At 44.5% G+C, this 19,033-nt stretch overlaps 1 protein-coding gene across 1 annotated transcript in view; it reads right to left on the reverse strand.

The window, feature by feature from the left end:
* Positions 1-17,796, reverse strand: part of hmcn2 (hemicentin 2) — a 48,206-nt gene extending 30,410 nt beyond the window's left edge. Inside the window, exons 1-23 of the mRNA XM_035658395.1 lie at positions 17,717-17,796; positions 17,038-17,196; positions 16,391-16,513; positions 12,683-12,854; positions 12,469-12,575; positions 12,259-12,379; positions 11,911-12,174; positions 11,653-11,797; positions 11,087-11,208; positions 10,557-10,829; positions 9,981-10,122; positions 9,537-9,664; positions 8,724-8,837; positions 8,485-8,643; positions 8,205-8,399; positions 6,993-7,088; positions 6,766-6,893; positions 6,526-6,670; positions 5,200-5,312; positions 3,635-3,794; positions 3,295-3,454; positions 647-774; positions 206-457 (exon numbers count right to left, since the gene is read on the reverse strand). Of these exons, the coding sequence (XP_035514288.1) occupies positions 206-457; positions 647-774; positions 3,295-3,454; positions 3,635-3,794; positions 5,200-5,312; positions 6,526-6,670; positions 6,766-6,893; positions 6,993-7,088; positions 8,205-8,399; positions 8,485-8,643; positions 8,724-8,837; positions 9,537-9,664; positions 9,981-10,122; positions 10,557-10,829; positions 11,087-11,208; positions 11,653-11,797; positions 11,911-12,174; positions 12,259-12,379; positions 12,469-12,575; positions 12,683-12,854; positions 16,391-16,513; positions 17,038-17,175 (3,385 nt within the window). The 5' untranslated portion in view covers positions 17,176-17,196; positions 17,717-17,796. The remainder of the gene's footprint in view (positions 1-205; positions 458-646; positions 775-3,294; positions 3,455-3,634; positions 3,795-5,199; positions 5,313-6,525; positions 6,671-6,765; positions 6,894-6,992; positions 7,089-8,204; positions 8,400-8,484; positions 8,644-8,723; positions 8,838-9,536; positions 9,665-9,980; positions 10,123-10,556; positions 10,830-11,086; positions 11,209-11,652; positions 11,798-11,910; positions 12,175-12,258; positions 12,380-12,468; positions 12,576-12,682; positions 12,855-16,390; positions 16,514-17,037; positions 17,197-17,716) is intronic.
* Positions 17,797-19,033: the final 1,237 nt, after the last annotated feature.

A 19,033-nucleotide genomic window follows, 5' to 3' on the forward strand; every position in this document is an offset into this window, starting at 1 on the left:
AGAGGACAGTATCCAGCGTCTGAAGAGTTAGTCAGATGGTCAAAAAGCTTCGGACAACCCAAAGTTTGGGAGAGCCTAAAACTGGGACGCTGTCAGTCTATATAAATGTTTATATTGCCAATGCAAGGAAGTGGTTATTTAATTGCTAATTCTTAACAGGATTTGAAGAACTGAACTTTATATATAACCGTATACAGATATTCACCAAGAATTTCCAGCTTGATCTCCAAGGTCTCCTGTCCAGCGCTGTTCCTGGCCACACACTGGTAGGTGCCCTGGTCATCGAGGCTGACCTGCTGAATCTTGAGGGGTGTAGTGTTCTTGACCCCAACAGGAAGCCCATTGTGAAACCAACTGACCTCAGGGCTTGGCTCTCCCTGGACCACACATGGCAGAGTCACTCTTTGGCCAATCAGGGCTTTCAGGAGGGAAGGTGCTGGCTGAATTCTGGGCTTAGCTGAGGACAAAAAAAAATAGCCTGAATGCATCTCTCACACCATCTGTTACACACCTATGTATTTACATATCTCACATATTTTACGTATGCTTGAGGTGATGTATTCACACTGAATCTATCAACAAAGACAGCATTTTGTAAAACGGTTTCTAAGAAGTCCAACTTTCTAATGAAGCCCCATGGAGTTACCTTGAATGTGTAAATTGTAGCTTAGGGACACGTTGCCTGCTGGGTTTTCTGCAGTGCAGGTGTAAAGTTTACTATCAATCAGGCGCACATCAGAGATCCTCAGAGAGCCTGAAGGCAAAACCGTGAACCTGGGGAGTGGTTAGGGGTCAAGGGCAAAGAGATGGAGAAAACAAAACACTTTATGAGTCACTGAAGATCTACAACCGCTGTGTTTGGCGAAAAGAGGTTTTCCTGTTTTGAAGCAATATTTTCCTCTAGTGTCCTATTTACATTGTAGAGCATAGATACATCTATATGAGCACATAAATAATCACACACTGTATTTATACAGGCTGAATTTATAGTAGTAGGCAGCCAATCCTACTAGGTCACTAATGTATATTTTGATATCAACCTTAACAGTTGCGTGTCTGTGAGCACAGATTTGAAGATGCAGTTTTGCTTCTGTTACTATTTTTAGTTGAAGATGAGTTGATGAAAACAGTTCCTGTAAACAGATTCAGACAGTGAATTCCCTAGACAGCTACTGCCAGAGGCTCATTGATGAAGCAGTTCATTAGTGTGTTAAATAATTAGATAATATGTACAAGATTTTGAGCAATTTGTCAAAAGAATGGAGGGTAATGCAACATTGTCCATTGTAAGCTCTAAATACAAAACAAAGCATGTGCGGACGTGGCAGCAATACAGAGTTTAAATACATTGTAAAGCTGTTGATGGAGTCTTTGCATTTGTGTTGTTTGGGTGCAATAAATGGACCTGTGATTGATGGAAGTTATGAACAAAAAAGCACTAAGTAGACTTTGGACGTTAGCCAGGGCCTAGTAATCTCCCTAGTGAGTTGTTACTTTCACAATTACCATTGTCCGGGGTAATTACAGAGTAAAAGGGTAGCCAGAGTTTGACCTGATGACGTCGCCATGGGAAAGGTCATAGGCTCACAAAAGACAATATGTGCAGCAAGGAGTGAGAAAATGCAGATAGTTTGAAAGTAAAATGGTTAGCCTGACGGTGGCGCTAGATGGAGGGTTTCTGTTATCAGAATGCTTCTGAGAATAACCATACTGAAAGCAAAGTTTATGCCAAACCAGCCATTCCTTTTTATAGATGTTTGTCACACACAAACAAGTGGACAGATGGAGGCGATCACATACACCATCCTCCAGTCCAAAAACATGATTTGTAGCAAAAACATGCAGCAGTTAAATGTAGGTTAAAAGTACTTTAATGTAGGTCAGTTATTTTAAAGGGGTGAGTGGTAACCTGAACTGCAGCAGAAGCTATCCAGCTGTATAAATGCATAATATGCACAAGTGTAAACATACCTCTGAGATTTATCTTAGATAAGTGTGTCTGCTAAGCAACTGAATTATAACAATAACATGTTCATGTAAGTGGAAATTGAAGCACAAAGAGCTCTCTATATCAGCAGCACATATGGTGTAACGTCGCTCCCCCACCTCCTCAAGCAGCCTTTGGAGAGGCAGCAAAATCTAACATTGGAACCAAATTACTGCCTCTGCAGTGGTCAATCTGAGCTCAGGCTGCAGCACTGCAACTCGGCAGTGCCACAGGGAAGACTGACACGAGCTCCAGCACATAAGACATGGACCACCCCTCTCGCCCACCCATCACTCCCCACGCTGGTGTCAGGTCATCTGTGTACACAGTCTGACACAAAGACTAACTGGGACAAATTGGCCTCATCAGGATTATGCCTAGAGTGAACAAATCCACTGACTCAGAGTTCAATAGCTCTGTGTCTTCACCATCCCCCTTCTGTGTTTTGCTAGCACTAGCATACAGTATTACATGGCTATGGCAGAATTCTTACCACCCACTGATTTAAGTTATTTCAACAATCAGCACCCCTTGGTCACTTCCTCTGACCCACAGAGTGTAGCTGGAGAGCATGAATCTCCCTCCTTCACAGCGTGCTTGTTTCCGCAGGTCCTGCATATGCAAAGCATTGGCTGATGTGGGGGTTGTTCACAGAGATGTGTTATTCTCATCAGACAGGACTAGTAAAGATTCAGCATGTTGTTTTACTGCTAAAGCACCCCAGGGGATCCGAACATCAGGCAGACAGGGCTTGTATCTCTTCCTCTGTCAGTTCGTTTTCCTCCCCTCTTCCTGGCACCCCCCACTCCACCCCCACCTTTTCCTTCTTCCTGGCCCCACGCAAGTCATACTGTATCTGAGTCATCGTAGCTTTCAGCCCACTCCGTCATTCTTCTATCTACCCAAAACCATTCGGTCTGGTGTCTGGCCCGTAGAGTCCGTCTGTCATCTATCCAGTCTCTGTCCCGAGTCAGCCAGCCTGTCTGCACCCAGAGTGACCACACATGAAAGCCGGGAATCAGCGAAACATGTGGGACCAGATGTTCTTCCTCAGTTTAGCCAACGAGTGAAGCCCCCACACAGCTCTCCGGCAGGCTGTTGCTGCCTCTGCCTAGCTGCCCATCAAAAGGCATCGCCAAATGATCTCCAAACATTTGCAGCAGCTTTGAATGGCAGCCAGCTCAGTCCCTTGTAAAAGCTGAGTCAGATGTTAGCTAAGTCAGAGGTGAGGTATGGTGTCTTTTGTTACATGATGTTTAACTAATTTAACTGCATCATTACGAGAGTGAGGTAAGACTTCCTCTTACCCAGCTGTGACGGGGGGGATGGGGTGCCCATTTCGGCTCCATGTGACAAGCGGAGAGGGACTCCCCTGGGCCTCACATGGAAGAACAACCTCTGTTCCCACTTCTGTAGCCATCTTCACTGTGTTGTCATGGCCAATCACACCCATTATCTTAGGCATGGCTGGAGAAGAGGGAGAGAACTTGTAAGAACACCATGTAGGCTCCATGTTCAACCTGCTTTGAATCTCCAAAGAGGAAGTGACACTGTCAAACATCATGCAGTCTGTAGACAGAAGTCAGCCCTTTTTAAATCAAACAACGCTATGTTTGGGTGACTGTGGTCCAACATTTATTTGCTTACTGTTGACGCTGAGCTGGATCTCTCGGCTAGCGTAGCCGACAGGACTGGTGGCAGTGCAGATGTAGATGCCTGCATCGTCAGTGGTGGGGTGGGGGATGTGGAGGTATCCATCGGCCTCAGACTGAAGAGAGAAGCGGTCCCTGGGCAGAGGCTGCCTCCCCTGGAGTAACAGCAGGCATAAGACCAGACAGAATATACTGTAGATAAAAGCTGTCTGCACAACAGCGCAGAGACACTAAGCTTGGTTTAAAGTTTACAGCCCAACCTTTGATGTCTAATGTAATTACAGAGCACCCCTTTAACTCACTCTCTACCCTCACGCACACAAGACTGCAGCCTGCTGCACACGCACTTGCTTTGAACATAAAATTGCTTTTACAGATTCACTTTTATCTGACAAGAAAAGAAATTTACTTGACTCTAGAGTATTTTTTTGAGGGGGGGAGCGAGGAAGAAAAATCTGGCTCAGTTGAACTGTATGTGTGTAACAACAGCATGTTGACCTCACTCAGTAATGCTGACTATGTAATAGGTGTGGAGTCTTTACTCTGGCATGATTTTCAGTTGTTTATTTCTTCATGGGAAAGGTCAATGGATAGATCCCTTCCATACTCTACTATAACTGACCATTTGGTGGAACATCTGCTTGTAGAAAAGTCATTAGATTGTGCCTTATATGATTGTATTACAGTGAGTGTCACAGTATGACACATGCAGTGAGAATACCAGGTGAAAGTGGTTCATGTTTTGCATTCCAGGTGGGTAAAGCATGCTGAGTAAAGCATGCTGGGTAAAGTACGCTGGTGTTGCACCGGTTCAGCCTGGTTGCACATAACCTTTGAAGGTTTCTTCTCATGATATGATTCTCTTTTTTTACTCAACTGTTGTACCGGAAGGTGCAGCAAGAACGGCTTTAAATAGATTCCTAAGGTACAATAAAATACTGAGTGATTTCTCACTGTCAAGCAGCAATATGGTGAAGTTGCCATGGTTACATCTTTCCTGGTTATGTTAATCAAATCTTGATTGCAATGCAAAGTCTTATTGTCATTTTTTAGTGTTCTGACAAATCACAGAAAAAATTACAGAAAACTAAGCAGATAGGAAAATAAAAAAATAAATAATAAGGGTAGTTTTAAGTGCAAAATGAGATTAAATCTTAATTAATTAATAAAAGCCTCAAAACAATTTAAATTCAAGTAGTAAATCCTATAATTCGATGAAGATGACTACTATTATCATCACTATTATAATGCTGGTACTGATTACATTAATAGTCTACTGATGACTGTTGTTTCTCAAAATTCAAAAACGCTTGAAAGAAAATCTGGATCTCACTGTTTGATTGTAACCTGCTTGATGTAGCTATTACTTCAACAGTTATTTACAAAGTCTTAATGATGATTAATTTTAAGACATGTGAATGCCAAGTATGATCCTCACTAGATAATATGGGAATAAGAACTACCCAATTAGTCACGTAGAGGATGCATGATGGGTTTATGGGATGCAGCCAAAGGAATCATTAAGAAAAGTAGATTTCGACTGCGAGTGTGACATCCTACCTTGGACCAGGCAACATTTGGCTTGGGAACTCCACTGGCCTCGCATGATAGTGTGATGGCTACCCCCTCATTGGCTATGTAGTGGTACGGACCAGCGTTGATCTCAGGGGGCACTGTGGAAGAAGTAGGTCACAAAACACAGCTGTCTGACTGGCCGTAAAGAAGCAGGCACACAGCATTATCACTGGCCTAAGCCAGCCAGCAGTATCAGCGCTCGAGGCATTTCTTCATTACAAACCGATGATGAACCGTAATCTGGCCTGTCTGTCATTACGCCCCTATGAACAAAATGAGCCTTTCATCAAAGCATGTAGTAAATGAACCCTCTCACTATGATGACAGCAGGTGGTCAAGTCATTGACGTATTGTTGTTTTCCATGCTGAGTCAGCACATTGTTGACCTTAATCACAAAATATGGTCCAAACCTGCCAGTGTCTCAGCACTGAGAGCTAAAGACACAGTTTGTCATTTTGGGAAATTGTCTAATTTGTTTTCTGGCTGAGAGTTAGATAAGAAGATTGATGGTATGCTAAAGATGAAGCTGGAGCCAGGAAATGGTTAGCTTAGCTTAGCATAGAGACTGAAAGCAGGGGGAAACAGCTAGCCTGGTTGGTCGGAAGATAAAACAAGATCATCTACAGTTTATGCTCGCAGCACTTGGGGAAATTAGTGCTTTGTATCTAAACTTCAGAACACTAAGCATGCTCACAATGATACTTATGTTCATCAGGTATAAGATTTATGATGTTCAACTTTAGGTTTGCATGTTAGCAGTACTAACATTTGATCATAAATACCTGTTGATTGTTTATTTATGTTCACTGGGAGTTTTATGTAATTTTGCTCTTAATTTTATTAGTTACTTTTGTTTGTTTTGTTTTTGTTTGTTTTTCTTGCTTTTTTATTTTTTACACATACAATAAAAATCTTATCTAATCTAATAAATAAAATAAACTGACATTCATAGAACCAAGCCACACTAGTATGGCTAAACAATCCACCTATCCGCGCCTCTAAAGCTCACAAATTTACACATATTTCATTTGTGTTAAACAACTTAAATGTAAAAATGAGCTGAGTGCTTTTCTTGGGGTTATGTACTGGAACTGTTTTTTGGCCGGGCTAGTGACTTCCTGGAGTATCCTCAAGTTAAATTTGGTGACCCTGGCTAGCCATTTCCCCTTGCTTCTAGTCTTTATGCCAAGCTAAGCTAATCATCTGCTGGCTCTAGCTTCATAGTTGGCGTGGGTGAGGTACTCATCTAACCCTTGGCATGAAAGCAAATGAGATTTCAAAATCACAAAAAAAAAAACACACGCTCTTACCGTGGACCTCCAAGCTCACTGTGATGTTCATGGAGCCTGCTACGTTCACTGCAGTGCAGACGTACGTCCCAGCATCCTCTGGGGTGGCTCTTTCAATGTACAAACTGCCATCGCTCCTCAGGAACATCCTCCCATTCAGCTGAACCTGTGCAGGAGAAAAATGACTGCTGTCACGCAGGAACATAGAAATGATCTGTGTGACGCACTGAATGCATTTGAGGGTTTAATAATCAGTCTTACAGGTTTTCCATTTTGGGACCAGTGTCTGTCTGGAAGAGGTATTCCATCCAACAGCATGCAGGGAATACTCAGGGACTGACCGATGCCAGTGGTGATGACTGGGGCACCCTGGGCCAAGAGAGGGGGCTCTGCGGGAAAAGGAAGTATTTTAAGGCCACAGTCAGCTTTGGAGTTTCTGCCATTGTCTCTAAAATATATGGTAGTGCAGAGAGTTTAGACAAGCCTACCCAATCCAGTGACGCTAACTCTGGCCTCGGTTTTGATGGTTCCAAACTGGTTCTTGGCTTCGCAGATGTACAGCCCTTCATCATCCAGCCAGACACCTGCAGTCAAATACAGAGTAAACCAGCACTGAGGAAACTTTAATCAAAATCTTTAGAAACACAGCACAATCTGCACATCGGAGATCAGCAGCATCTTTACACTTACAGAGGAAAAAACAATTGATCTAGAAAAATAAGTCGATGCTAACCGCAGTTAAGTCCTCTACTCAATAACAAGTAGTATTATTGGTTTGACTGGGCTGTAATTATGAGTTAAAAATAGAAAATAATGGGATTAATGGGTTTGGCTCAGCTGCCAGGCTGCTGACACACATGTCCCACTCTGTAAATTCTCCAGAGATAACATGTTGGAAGATCAACATATGATTCACTTCTGGTGTTTAAATATTCAGGCCGATGTTTGAAAAGGTGATAACAAGATGTTAAGTATTAAAATAAAATTATAAATAAATGATAAAAATTGAGGAGCAGAGGTGAGAGAGACGGTGGAGTTTGTGTGTGACGCAATATGAATGGAGACATTTTCTAAAACAATGGCAGGTAAAAAATAAAGCCATCTGCAACAGATTGAGATAATTAGGTCAGACTGCAGCCACAAATGGAAACAGTGACGGAAGCAGAGCATGCAAATATGTCCGGTCCTCTCCAATATAATATTATGCACACTATAAACATTTAGTCTCAGGAGCTCAAGGGTTCACCCTCAGTGGCCAAGATTAGTCATATTGCAGATACAAAGGCCTACACAGTTCACAATTTAAATTGCTCTCATGACAATAAAATCTCACAATGAAGGAGAAGTAAGTGGACAGAGGAACACCTACTCTTGCAGAATGATTAATAGCATTTAAGTGATGTGTCACTTCTTAAGGCATGTCTTTCACAAAGCAAAGGAAGTGCTTTTAGCAGGATGGATATTTAATGTTTTGAGAGCCATCTATAGACTGTAACTCTACAGATGGCAATGACATCCTGTTGCCCCCCTCTCTTAAGAAAATGTTAGCTGAATTTAATATGAAAGGCTGCGCCTCTTCTATATATAATCACTCAGAAAATTTCAGTCATGCCAGTCAGTGCAAGGCAACCACGAAGCTGTATTAGCCTGCACTGCAGACCAAAGCTCTTTGCTGTGATAGTGTTTCATGGAAAACTCACTCTGGATTAGAAGATGTCCATTCTCCAGCTGCATTGTTCTACTGTGGCTGTCTGTCCTTGTAAGAATCTGCCTGCCGTCCTGTCTGTGCCAGGTCACTGTCGGTTGCGGGAAACCTCGGGCAACGCAGGGGAGGGTGATGTTCTCCCCTACGCTGGCTGTCACGTCAAACGGTGCCTCTGAGAACAATGGGCCCGCTGTGGAGGGAAGAGCGAATTTTCCTTTGTGTACAATTTTAAGAGAAAAACACATTTCATGTGGAACACTTGAGTGTGGTCTCACCTCCAACCTCCAGACTGACAGTGCCAGTGGAGGTTCCAGCAGAGCTGCTAGCTACGCAGCTGTACTGACCGGCGTCGTCCTCCTGCACGCCTCGAATGTGCAGGGTTCCGCGGTGTAAATCCTGCTCAACGAAAGGAGCCGAGCCCACCTCCAGCTCACCTGGAAACGCAGAAAAGGCCCATTGGTCTCTTACTGGACATTTTTAGGTTCACGCTTTTATGTTTTTGACCTTAACTTACCTTTGAACCAGTGGACAAGAGGAGGGGGAATGCCTGTTGCTTGACACTCCAGTGTTGCATCATCACCAACAGATACAACTACGGCCTGCTGTGCCACTGTTATTCTCGGCATCTCTGCAGCAGAGAGAGAATGTTTATTTGATAGCCATTTACCAGATTTGCATGTAGTGCTACTATAAATGGAAATAGTAAAATACGGTTGGATTAAACCAGTAAAGGCTGCAGAATAGACTGATAAAACTATGCCTACTTATCACACATATTCTGTGCCAACAAGCAGGGAAAGATGCTTATTGAGCAGGCAGACAGCTGAGCTGAAAGGATGAAATGATCTATCTTACAAGCCTCTTGCTGCCTTGACAGATCAATGTTGTTAAAAATGACATTCAGAGACAAAAGTGTATATAATACCAGCATGCCCCAGGAATAGGCTGCCACAGCCCATCAGTGTTGAGGTTCCTGTCAACCACTAACTGACATGCCATGGCGGAAACTTTAGCCCTTCAACTGTCAGCGATCACAGTGAGAGAAATATCCTATTGTGTGAGATGGGGCAGCATGTGGCCACACTCGCTTGTGTTCTACTCAGAGCTGGTGCACAACTCACGCTGGATATCTGTCACTCAGACTAATTGAAAACGAATGCTGCAGAAGAATAGTCAACACAGACAAAAAAAAATGCTGCCGTATTTGAAGTCTAAAAATGTATGCCAACAGAAATGATTACTCAGAGCAGAAATTTAAAGACTCCAAAACAGCGTGTCTTAACATTGGCATCGTCAACCTGACATCTGTAGAGTTATTTTGACTTACCTGTAAAAGTAAGTGACACGGACTGAGAGGCAGTCCCAGCCTCATTGGTTGCCAAACATGTGTAGTTCCCAGCATCCTCTGGGAGGGCCCCTCTTATGGTCAGAACTCCATATTGGTTTAGACTCAACCTGTATCATGCAATCGACAGCATTCATGTTTGTTGACTCTTTCTGATTACATGTGCAGATGGAAAACTCATCTAATTCAACTTTAAACCTTCCTGCAATTCTTGGGTATCACGAGAGAATCTTTTCTTTAAATATGTATTTTACACAGACATATAAAGTACTTGTGGTTTTGAAACTACATTTTGCATCAGTTGATATAAAATCTATGCAGTGATACAAACAAGATGTGGCAATCGCACATGTCGTTAAAGTGGAATGTAATGACTCTTGGAGTCCTCAGTGCCGGAGGTGTTGAGTGGGCTGAGAGTTCCCTTACCTCGGCCGATTAGTGAGGAACATGTTTCCATGGCTCCAGAAAAGCTGGGGAGGGGGTGAGCCGGACGCGGAGCAGACAAGGCGGATCTCGTCCCCTCGGGAGAAGGCCTGGCTCTGGGGGTGAACTACCACAGAAGGAGCCTCTGCAATTGGAGTCAAACAGAAGCAAATTGCTGACGATGACTCAGGGACTTTTCACCGCTGAATGATGTCATTTATAACTTCCCAATCAGACGTTTAACAACAGTGAACTCCTGATGATGTGGGCTACAATGCAATTACCAGTGCTCCATGTCTGACTTCATGACTTGGGGAATGTAGTGAGGCAAAGTTTCGCATTTATTTTGAAATTTATTACAAACATCTGAGCGAATGCCCACAGTAGACGCCACACTTTTCAACACGCATCAATTCTGGCTGATGAGAAATATTTACTGACAAGGAAGTGCCTCAATCGGACTACGAGGAGGCTAGGCCAATAATGGAAAACAGATGACGGGGGCCTGAGAGGAGCCACGAAGCCCCCAGTGTGTTAAGTGTTTAAGCAGATGACCTGCAGGGTATCGTCCTACTGTACCTGGGACCAGAAGCCACACAGCGATTCTGCTGTCTCCGTGGGCGTTGGTGGCCACACAGTGGTACTCCCCAGCATCCTGAGTCCGCACCCCGCTGATCTGCAGAGAGGAGTCGGACAGCAGCTTCACCCTCCCAGCGCGGGCCCGGATGGCGCGCCCTGCTTGGTACCAGGTCAAGTTGTGGCGCATGGAGCCTTCCACCTGGCAGGACAGCACAGCCACGCCTCCCACAGAGGAAGTCACATTCACCGCCGGCTTCAGCACCGGAGGAGGCTCTGTTTTAGAGGAAACACAACCAAAACATCAAACTGGTGTTATCAGCGGTGGACAAACAGTGCAGAAATAGTTTACTTTAATACAAATGTTTGTGCTGGCAAGCTTTGTATCATGTTGAACTTTTAGCCATGAATCTGAGATTAAAAAATGGCTGGAACTTATTTCAAAGTCTTGCTGTGACTGTGATGCATGGAGGAGAAACTGAGAAGGTGTGTGTTCTTGCATCGTTGTGTCTGTGTGTGGGTGTGTGACATACCTCTAACAGTTAACTGCATTAAGGCGCGTCCCTGTCCAGCGCTGCTCTGCGCTATGCACTCATACAGGCCTTCATCCTCAGCTGATGCATGGGCAATCTCCCATGATGCTATGGCAGAATTCCTGATACAAAGACACGCTTGGTTCGTTGGCTGGAGTACGACAATAGCAACAAGATCCTATTTTCCGTCACATTCAATTAGTATCTCTGGCACGCACACACTGGGAATAGTTTTCACAACAAGTCAGCTTCGCTTCATGAAAGTAATTCAAAGCAGAGCGTCGACACCAAGAAAGAATAGGCGCTTTGTTAATTTTTCAAGATGACACAATCGAATATGTAATGTTCACAAAATTGACTGTGTATACCAGTTTCCTGACGGATGAGCCAATAAAACATAGGAGTCAAGCTGTACTAATGCTTTACAGACGTGCTCACTGGTAAGAGTAGTGAGTGACCTAATTAGTGTTTTTTACAGCGGTTAATGGGCGCATAAAGCTTCAGCATTCTGAAGGAAGGCCAGCCAAATGTTAGGAGAGTGCTGAGCAAATAGAGAAAAGACTCACTGATAGAGCTTCTCCTCTCCCAGCATAATCCCATTTCTGGTGAATCTCAGCCTGTAGGGAATGTCACTCTCCACCGAGCAGCCAATCACAGCGGGCTGCATGTAGAAGCCCTTCACCACATCCGGCATGCTCACGACTGGGGGATCTACACAAGGGAGGAAACAAAAGGTTAGAGGTCACTAGAGAGATTGATGAGGTGTGAGAGACACTGCGAAGTGGCTTTGGTGAGATGTGTCTGCAGGAAGGGGGTTGTCTTGCCTGGAACGATGTTGGTGTAGGAGACACTGGACAGCCTCTGGAAGCGGTAGCCCTCCTCGTCTTTGCCCGTTACCTTGATGAAGAAGCTCTGGGAGGGGGTGCGGAACTCCGGGAGACTCCACAGTCCTTGTTGGCCGAGGTCAGAGGGCAGAGGCACGGGGATGGTGCGTAAGGAGCGGCCTGAGCCTGACACGAGCTCCACATGGCTCAGCTGACCTGGAGGTGTCAGGCCTGTGCATTTCAGCAGAACGTGGGCTGGAAGTCCTGAGAGACAAAGAAAGATCGCCATGAGGTCATCATGCACGTGTTTTCAGTCACATAAGACCCAAGAAGCTAACAGAAATGCACCTTTTATTGGCCTCTCTCTGGTGTGGTTGAACTCTGAAACAGGTACGCTGGAAAAGCCGGCCCGGAAGTCTAGATCGCTGACTCCTGTTACCCTCAGAGTATGACGCCCGTTGCAGCTCACCTTTAGAAGGAAAGCAATGGTATTCAATTAGCTTATTGTAATAAAGTAGTCAGAGAGACATATTTATAGATTATTCACCAGCCCAGCACCTTTAGATTCCAAGCCCCAGGTCTGGGAAACTTCAGGTTGACGACACGAGCGGAGTTGGGAATGTTCAGCAGCTCTTTAAGGCCCTGCTCTTCACCAACTATACGACCTAGCAAAAGAACACAAGAACAGTTAATTTCCAATGCAAAATGTCTTGACAGGAAGTATTGTTAACTAATATGACAGGAAATAAAACAGCATCAATGTGTTGTCTACCGAAGGGATCTCTGAGCTCGATTTGTGGTGCTGGTCCACTGAGTGACACGGTGACCTCTCGAAGGCTGGGGTCAAAGGGCACTTCCCACTTATTCTCCTGGGAACTGTCATGATTGGAGGACAGCAGGTGGACCTTCATGGCCTGAACTGTCTCCTCTACCCACTTTAAAACCTGGCAGGAAGAGAAAATACGCCATCACACAACCGTAACAGAGCTACATGTCACGCTGGAGGAGACCCATTCGTTGGTGGATGAGGCTGGGACCCGTCAACTGTCAGGGATCACCTCTCAACTTAGAAAGACACGACGTGGACAGGAAGGACACGATTGTGGACTTTTTCCTGAAAGCCCCCAGCAACCCCTTCCCTGCCCTAGAAGCAGGCTGCTCTTTGTCTTCGGACTATTCTTTCATCGCAAAAGTATTCCTCGGAGGGATTTTGCCTAAACAAAGGAAAAGTGAAACAGCTCGACTGTCAAACTGATAACATACAGTTTTCTGCACTCTCAAGCATGTATTCCCAGAAGAGCGTCTCTCACAGTAGAAGACTGTCAGGCAGCAGTCCCCCTCCTGCAGCACAGCTTTCATGAATCATAAGGCTTGTTCCTCAGAATAGAAAGCAGTGGTGGTGATGTGTGTGTGTGTGGGGGGCGCCTTTGTTTTAGAAATACAATTTAACTGTATATTCCACAGTATCAGCTTGACTAATATGCAGGATCATTTATGGACAGAAACAGCTGGTTTGCTTTTCCATTTTTCTGTTGAAATTGGTTAAGCTTAGAAAGCCAGATGAGGTCAGACAGTGACACATTAGGATTGCAGGAGGCTCACTTCTTAAATGAGTTATTCCAACACGCAGAGCAAAGATTACCCCAAGTCTGACATAATGGTTGACAGTTTGATTATGTTTAATGGCAAAAACAATCATTACTTAGATGATAATGTCCCTCAGTGGCTCTTCACCGAAGCTGTATAGAATTTCAGTTTTGACAGGTGCCTAAGCTTATAGGTATAATCATTATTGGAGTAAGAACACAGTTTTCCTTTTGTTTTCTCTGAAATGAAAACAGAAGCAGAAAAGCCCATTGATATTTCACAGACTCTCATTTCACTGGCCACAATGGACCAAAAGTGTTCCGTCCTCCAAATGCTTAACAAGCGACTGCTGTCTAGTATTTGTTTTGACCTCATACGGAGAGGCATTATGGCTGAGCTGTGCCTGTAATGAAACAAACTGAAAACATTTCTTCACCGGGCTCTTGGAGACAGAGCCAACGGCAACACATTTTAAGACGTTTACGAAAACGAGCAAAACTGAAACAAGGAAAGCCTTTGATAATTCAATTATCAGGCCTCCGCTTTTTGTCTATCAGGTCCACCGGGTGCTGACAGCAGCTGGTTCCTCTCGCCATTTTACAACTGGAAACAGCTGTAATGTCTGCCACATGTGCAGCCATCACCAGCAGAGCAGGAAACTGCTAAGAAGTGACCTATATCTGCCCCAGGATAGAGTCTATTTCTTATGCAAGAGAGCAGGGAGGAGTGGGCATTGCTCTGCCCTCAGACCTGAGATAAAAGGAAATAGAGAGCAGAGATGGGATGACTTGCTGTCCGGGTCATGGTGGGTCTGGAGGAGCACGCTGAGTTCTGCAGCCACACCCTGTCTCAACCACTGGGAATGCAGAGGATCTTAAGTCCTGTGAAACCTCATCCGGCGTGTCTCAGTTGAACGGGCTTACAGGGCTGTTACAGGAAGGACCCCCCTCTGCTATTCATAGAAGCATGACAGATGGGCCAGAAAAAAGGGTTAGCTAAGGCTGAGGTGATGCAGTATTCCCCCTTACTCGTCCAGGTACATTACCTGTGAAAGAAACAAGTGGCTGCGCTGTGGTTGAGCACGACAGCTTGAGTCCGGACCTCCCAGTGGGCAGGGGTCATCTCAGCCCTTACCCAGGTTTAAAAACCACAACTGCCGACATTTGCAGGATGATGCCCAGCTACAAATCAAGGTTATTAGAGCGAATCAGTCCCAGATGGAGCCCCTGCTCCCTCTCAGTCGGAGTTTAGACGCACCTGCCGAGGCTTTGCCTGTCACAAGTGGCCTGTATTTGAGAGAGGCAGCTACAACATAGATAGCCTTTGTTTAGCGCACTCAGGAAGATGATAAATGTTACCTGGGTTTCATTTTATGTCTGACAACCATTACCAGACCCTTAACTCACTACTGTAATGAGGAAAACATAAGGGCAACGTTATAAATGACTCTTCAAGGCACTTGAGTTGAGTGTATGTGCAGCTTGCTGGGAAGAAAACAAACAACTGGCTATATTCTACACTGCGCAACTGCGTGTTCATTACATGCTTCTTTCTGTTTCTGTCTCCAAGCAGACATCACAGCACACATTATTTGGAAGCTAAAGCATTACAGCCCTCAATTTCTGATCAGCGCTTCAGGCTACTGATGACTAAGGATGGCATCATTACCATGAGGAGCACAGTTCGCGGTCCAAGTTTGACAGCACATTAGCGGGGCTTTCTTGTCCACGCTCTTGTTAGCTTATCCTCTTGTTGATCATAACCAGTCAAATTTAAAGAGCGTAAAGAGCTCGATACGTAGAGCTGACAATGAGCTGTTGTGTGAGGACTTGGAGCCAACTCCACTGGGCAGCTGTGTTGGAAGGAGGGAAGCCATGACAGATCATATCCTGGGATTAGAGAGTAAAATAAGCAGTCTGTTTTCCCTCCACACTTCCCCCCTGGAGACCACAAAAAGATTTTGTATATTTGATTTGGCCGCACTTTATTAAACTGCTATTAAGAGGGTATATTTTGGTTAGATTTTTAGTACTTCTGAGGTTTTTAAGGATTAAAGGATTTGCATTAATTTGGTAAAAGCATGCCACCCAAGAGCTATAATCACACAGGTCTAAAAAGGACATACAGTAATTCAGTCTGGATCCAAGAAGAATTTGTTCTTAAGTATGCACATGTTTACATGTAACAGTACACCAAGAACATGTCAAACTACTTTAGGCTACTTTAGCACAAAGCCATCTGGGGGAGAGGTGTGAGGGCTAGAGTGAATTAGGTCTCCTATTCCCTTAATACTGCAACACAAAAATGACATTCAAACACTCTTTAAACAGCTGGCAGGATTATGGAGTGATAATGAACCGAGCTGCCCCACACACAGGCGTTGTATGTTTAGCTACATGCAATCATGACTTGACAGGAAACAGACCCGCACATAGACACAAACACATCGGAGTTCAGGGGTTCAGTGGGCCACCAGTACGGAGCTGTTGGCCCCGGCTCAGCGCTGCCCAGTCTCCTGTGCTGACATGCAGGATACCAGTGTCTCTTCCAGAGGAAACTCTGGCTTCTTTTACGTCTGCCTGGGAAGTGAGCCCTGCTGTCTTTGGCTTCTCAGCCAGAGCTTCTGTTACATGTTGCTTCCGATATAAAAGAGTTACTCACCCATATCATATAACCAGGAAGTTTAATATCAGCTTTGGAATCATTTGATTACTCTAAATGAAATCGTTATTATTACATCAGTGGGTCAAATAGGGTTTGTTTCCATTATTAGGCGATATAACCCCTTTCATATTAATTTCCTAAAATAAATTCTACTTAAGTAAGAAATAATGTATTATGTATATACAGGTTTAATAAGAATTTGGTGTCTTGTACTCTGTCATGCTCTCACCTCGTTGACCTGCTGCTTGTCCAGGTGAAAGATCTGTCCAGAGGAGGTCGCAGCGATCTCCTCATAAGCCCTGTAGCCGGGCTGAGAGCGGTCCCCACAGTCCCCGGTCAACACAAATACCACCTGGGAAACGAAGGGGGCAGGCGAGTTAAGAGGATTACTACTGTTCAGTGTTTGCTTTCGACAGACTCGCTTTCAGTTGGCTCCAAAGTGACGCTAATGCCCATTGTCAAGCTTCAAGTAGAGGCTAAGAACGGGTAGCTTTGAAGAAACTTTCCCCTGCTCAACTGAGCATCAGGGGGGACTTCATTAAAATGTAGATATGTCACAGCATGCTGTTGTATTCCTTTTGTTACAGCATGTGATAAATGTAAAGACACTCAGAACTATGTGGGCCATGTATTTAAAGCTTTATATTTAACCATTTTCCTGCCAAAATCACCTAAACAGCATTAAACCACTGTTGGAGAGTTAAACAAGATGAATAGAAATGCTTGCAGGCATGTTTTTTGTGCCATTCTTATACATATACTGTGGCTGTGGTCAGGGAGGTAGCTGCGTTATTTGTGCGATGGCATTATTATTTGACATTTGATGCAGTGTGTATGTCTCCAGCTCTGATCTGTGATGTCCTCACAACACTGTACCTGTGACTGACGGAGCTGCACCAGCTGCAGAACATCTCTTTTCAGGCGGTAGTCTTTGGCTCTGGCATCAGTGAATACGTAGATGAAGGATCCAGGCAGGGAAACCTCCAAGGCTTTCTTTATGGCTCCTATGCTCATCTCAGGGCAGTCGCCCCCACCCTAGGTGACAGAATCACACATGATCAAATACTCCTGGAGGAAATAAAGTCTAAATGAACAACTGTCATAGTTTAGCTGTGTCAGGGATATGGGTTATGACAAACGTTATATAGATTTAAAACATAATTCTCGTTAAAGCAACCCTAAGCATACTTTTGAAAGTAGAAATAAGAGCATATGTCTTTTAGAAATGCAAAGTAGAATTGCAAAAAAAGCACCTTTCCTCCGTTCAGGGGTTTCGTGGTCTGGTGTGACCTGAGGCTTATTGTGGCAAACTTTAGATACATATTGCTGTGTAACTGACATTCCTGAGTCAGTCTGCTGACCTTATGTTTCTTCTCCAATTGTGCTTAAGTTACACTATGTTACCACATTAATATACCTTGTGGCCACAGTAGCTGCTGCTGCTTAGGCCCACTTTAAGCAACGACAGTGCACACACCTATAGCTCGGATTTGTGTGGAACTATACAGTGTTCCCGGTCCTATAGAATGATAATTTCATGTGTTCTGGTTCCCACCTGGACAAACAGCTCTTGCAGATCCTGCTGGAACTTCTTTGGGTCGGTGGTGATGGACACAGGGCCGATATCTGCAAGGTTGGAGATGTATATCATCAAAGACCCCAAATCAAGTCAGCTTAATAAGAGATGTTCTGGTTGCTATACAAGAGGATATGCGTTTTAATGCCTAACAATATTCATCCCAACCGAATAAGTTAAGTTTAAGTCTAACATTTTTCTTTGAACTCAACAAAACAACTATATCAGAACAAAGGATTTAGTTGTTCCCTCTCAGCAGTTCAACGTCTGTAAACAGAGAAAAGGCATCTGCAGCATAAAAAATCCTACTAAGCCACAGAGCCTAATTTATCAGGACCAGAGTGATGCCCTGTAGCTTTTGTGCAAGACATGAATATCAATCACACGCACACCACACAGTACAAGAGATTGGTGCGCTGAAAAAAATACAATGTTCAGGTTTTCTTTAAACAAATCGCTACAATCTGGCCAAAGTTCAAATGACTTCACAATAATCATTTTCTGCAGCTGTGGTCGGCATTTTCTACCAGGCGACTTCTCCAGGAGCAGACCCCAGAATGATGGATAAGAGACTGTCAGGGCCTGACGCCTTCTGGGGCCAATCGATGGAACAGTAAACATTAACCAATACACAGGGAACGCATTGTTTTAGCTATAGAACGCTGTTGTCCATAAACACAAGCCTATCATTATAATTACTACAGAGGAGATCCTAATCAGGTAGGGTGGAGCCTCATTATGTCTGTGTGTCTGTGCTTGTTATTGCGACTGTCAAATACCATTCTGAAGTATCATGGTGAGACTAATGATACAGGGCTTGTAGACGTGTGTCAAGCTGATGACATTTGTAACTCATTCTGAAATCTATTTTCCAACAGTGGAGGCTTTCAAGTCCTCGTCTGCCCCTCATGAGTGATTGTAAAACACTGACAGCCCTGTCACCCCTCTTTGTCAGCCACTGCAGGCTTCTTTGCAATCTTGGAAGTTTACAAGGTCCCCAAGGGCAGGGCACATTAAACACAGACAAAATGTGTGGTGTTAGTGCAGCCCACCATCCCCCCCGCCCTCCGCTGGCTAAACTGGGGGCTATGAGGGTTTTCCGGAGGCTTGGATGCAGGAGAGGGTGGGTTGAGTGGGGGGGTGATTGGGGTAATTACACATAAGCAGACAGCATATGCTTCTCATCAGTGCTCAAACACCCTCCCCCATTAGAGCACTCTTATTTTCAAGCTGCAGCTTTCCCATATAGGGGGACATGCGGGGGGGGGGGGGAGCACCCTTACCTGTCCGTCCCAC

The sequence above is a fragment of the Morone saxatilis genome, unplaced genomic scaffold (genome assembly GCF_004916995.1).
Source record: "Morone saxatilis isolate NCDOM2014 unplaced genomic scaffold, NCSU_SB_2.0 Contig16, whole genome shotgun sequence".
Classification (NCBI taxonomy): domain Eukaryota; kingdom Metazoa; phylum Chordata; class Actinopteri; family Moronidae; genus Morone; species Morone saxatilis.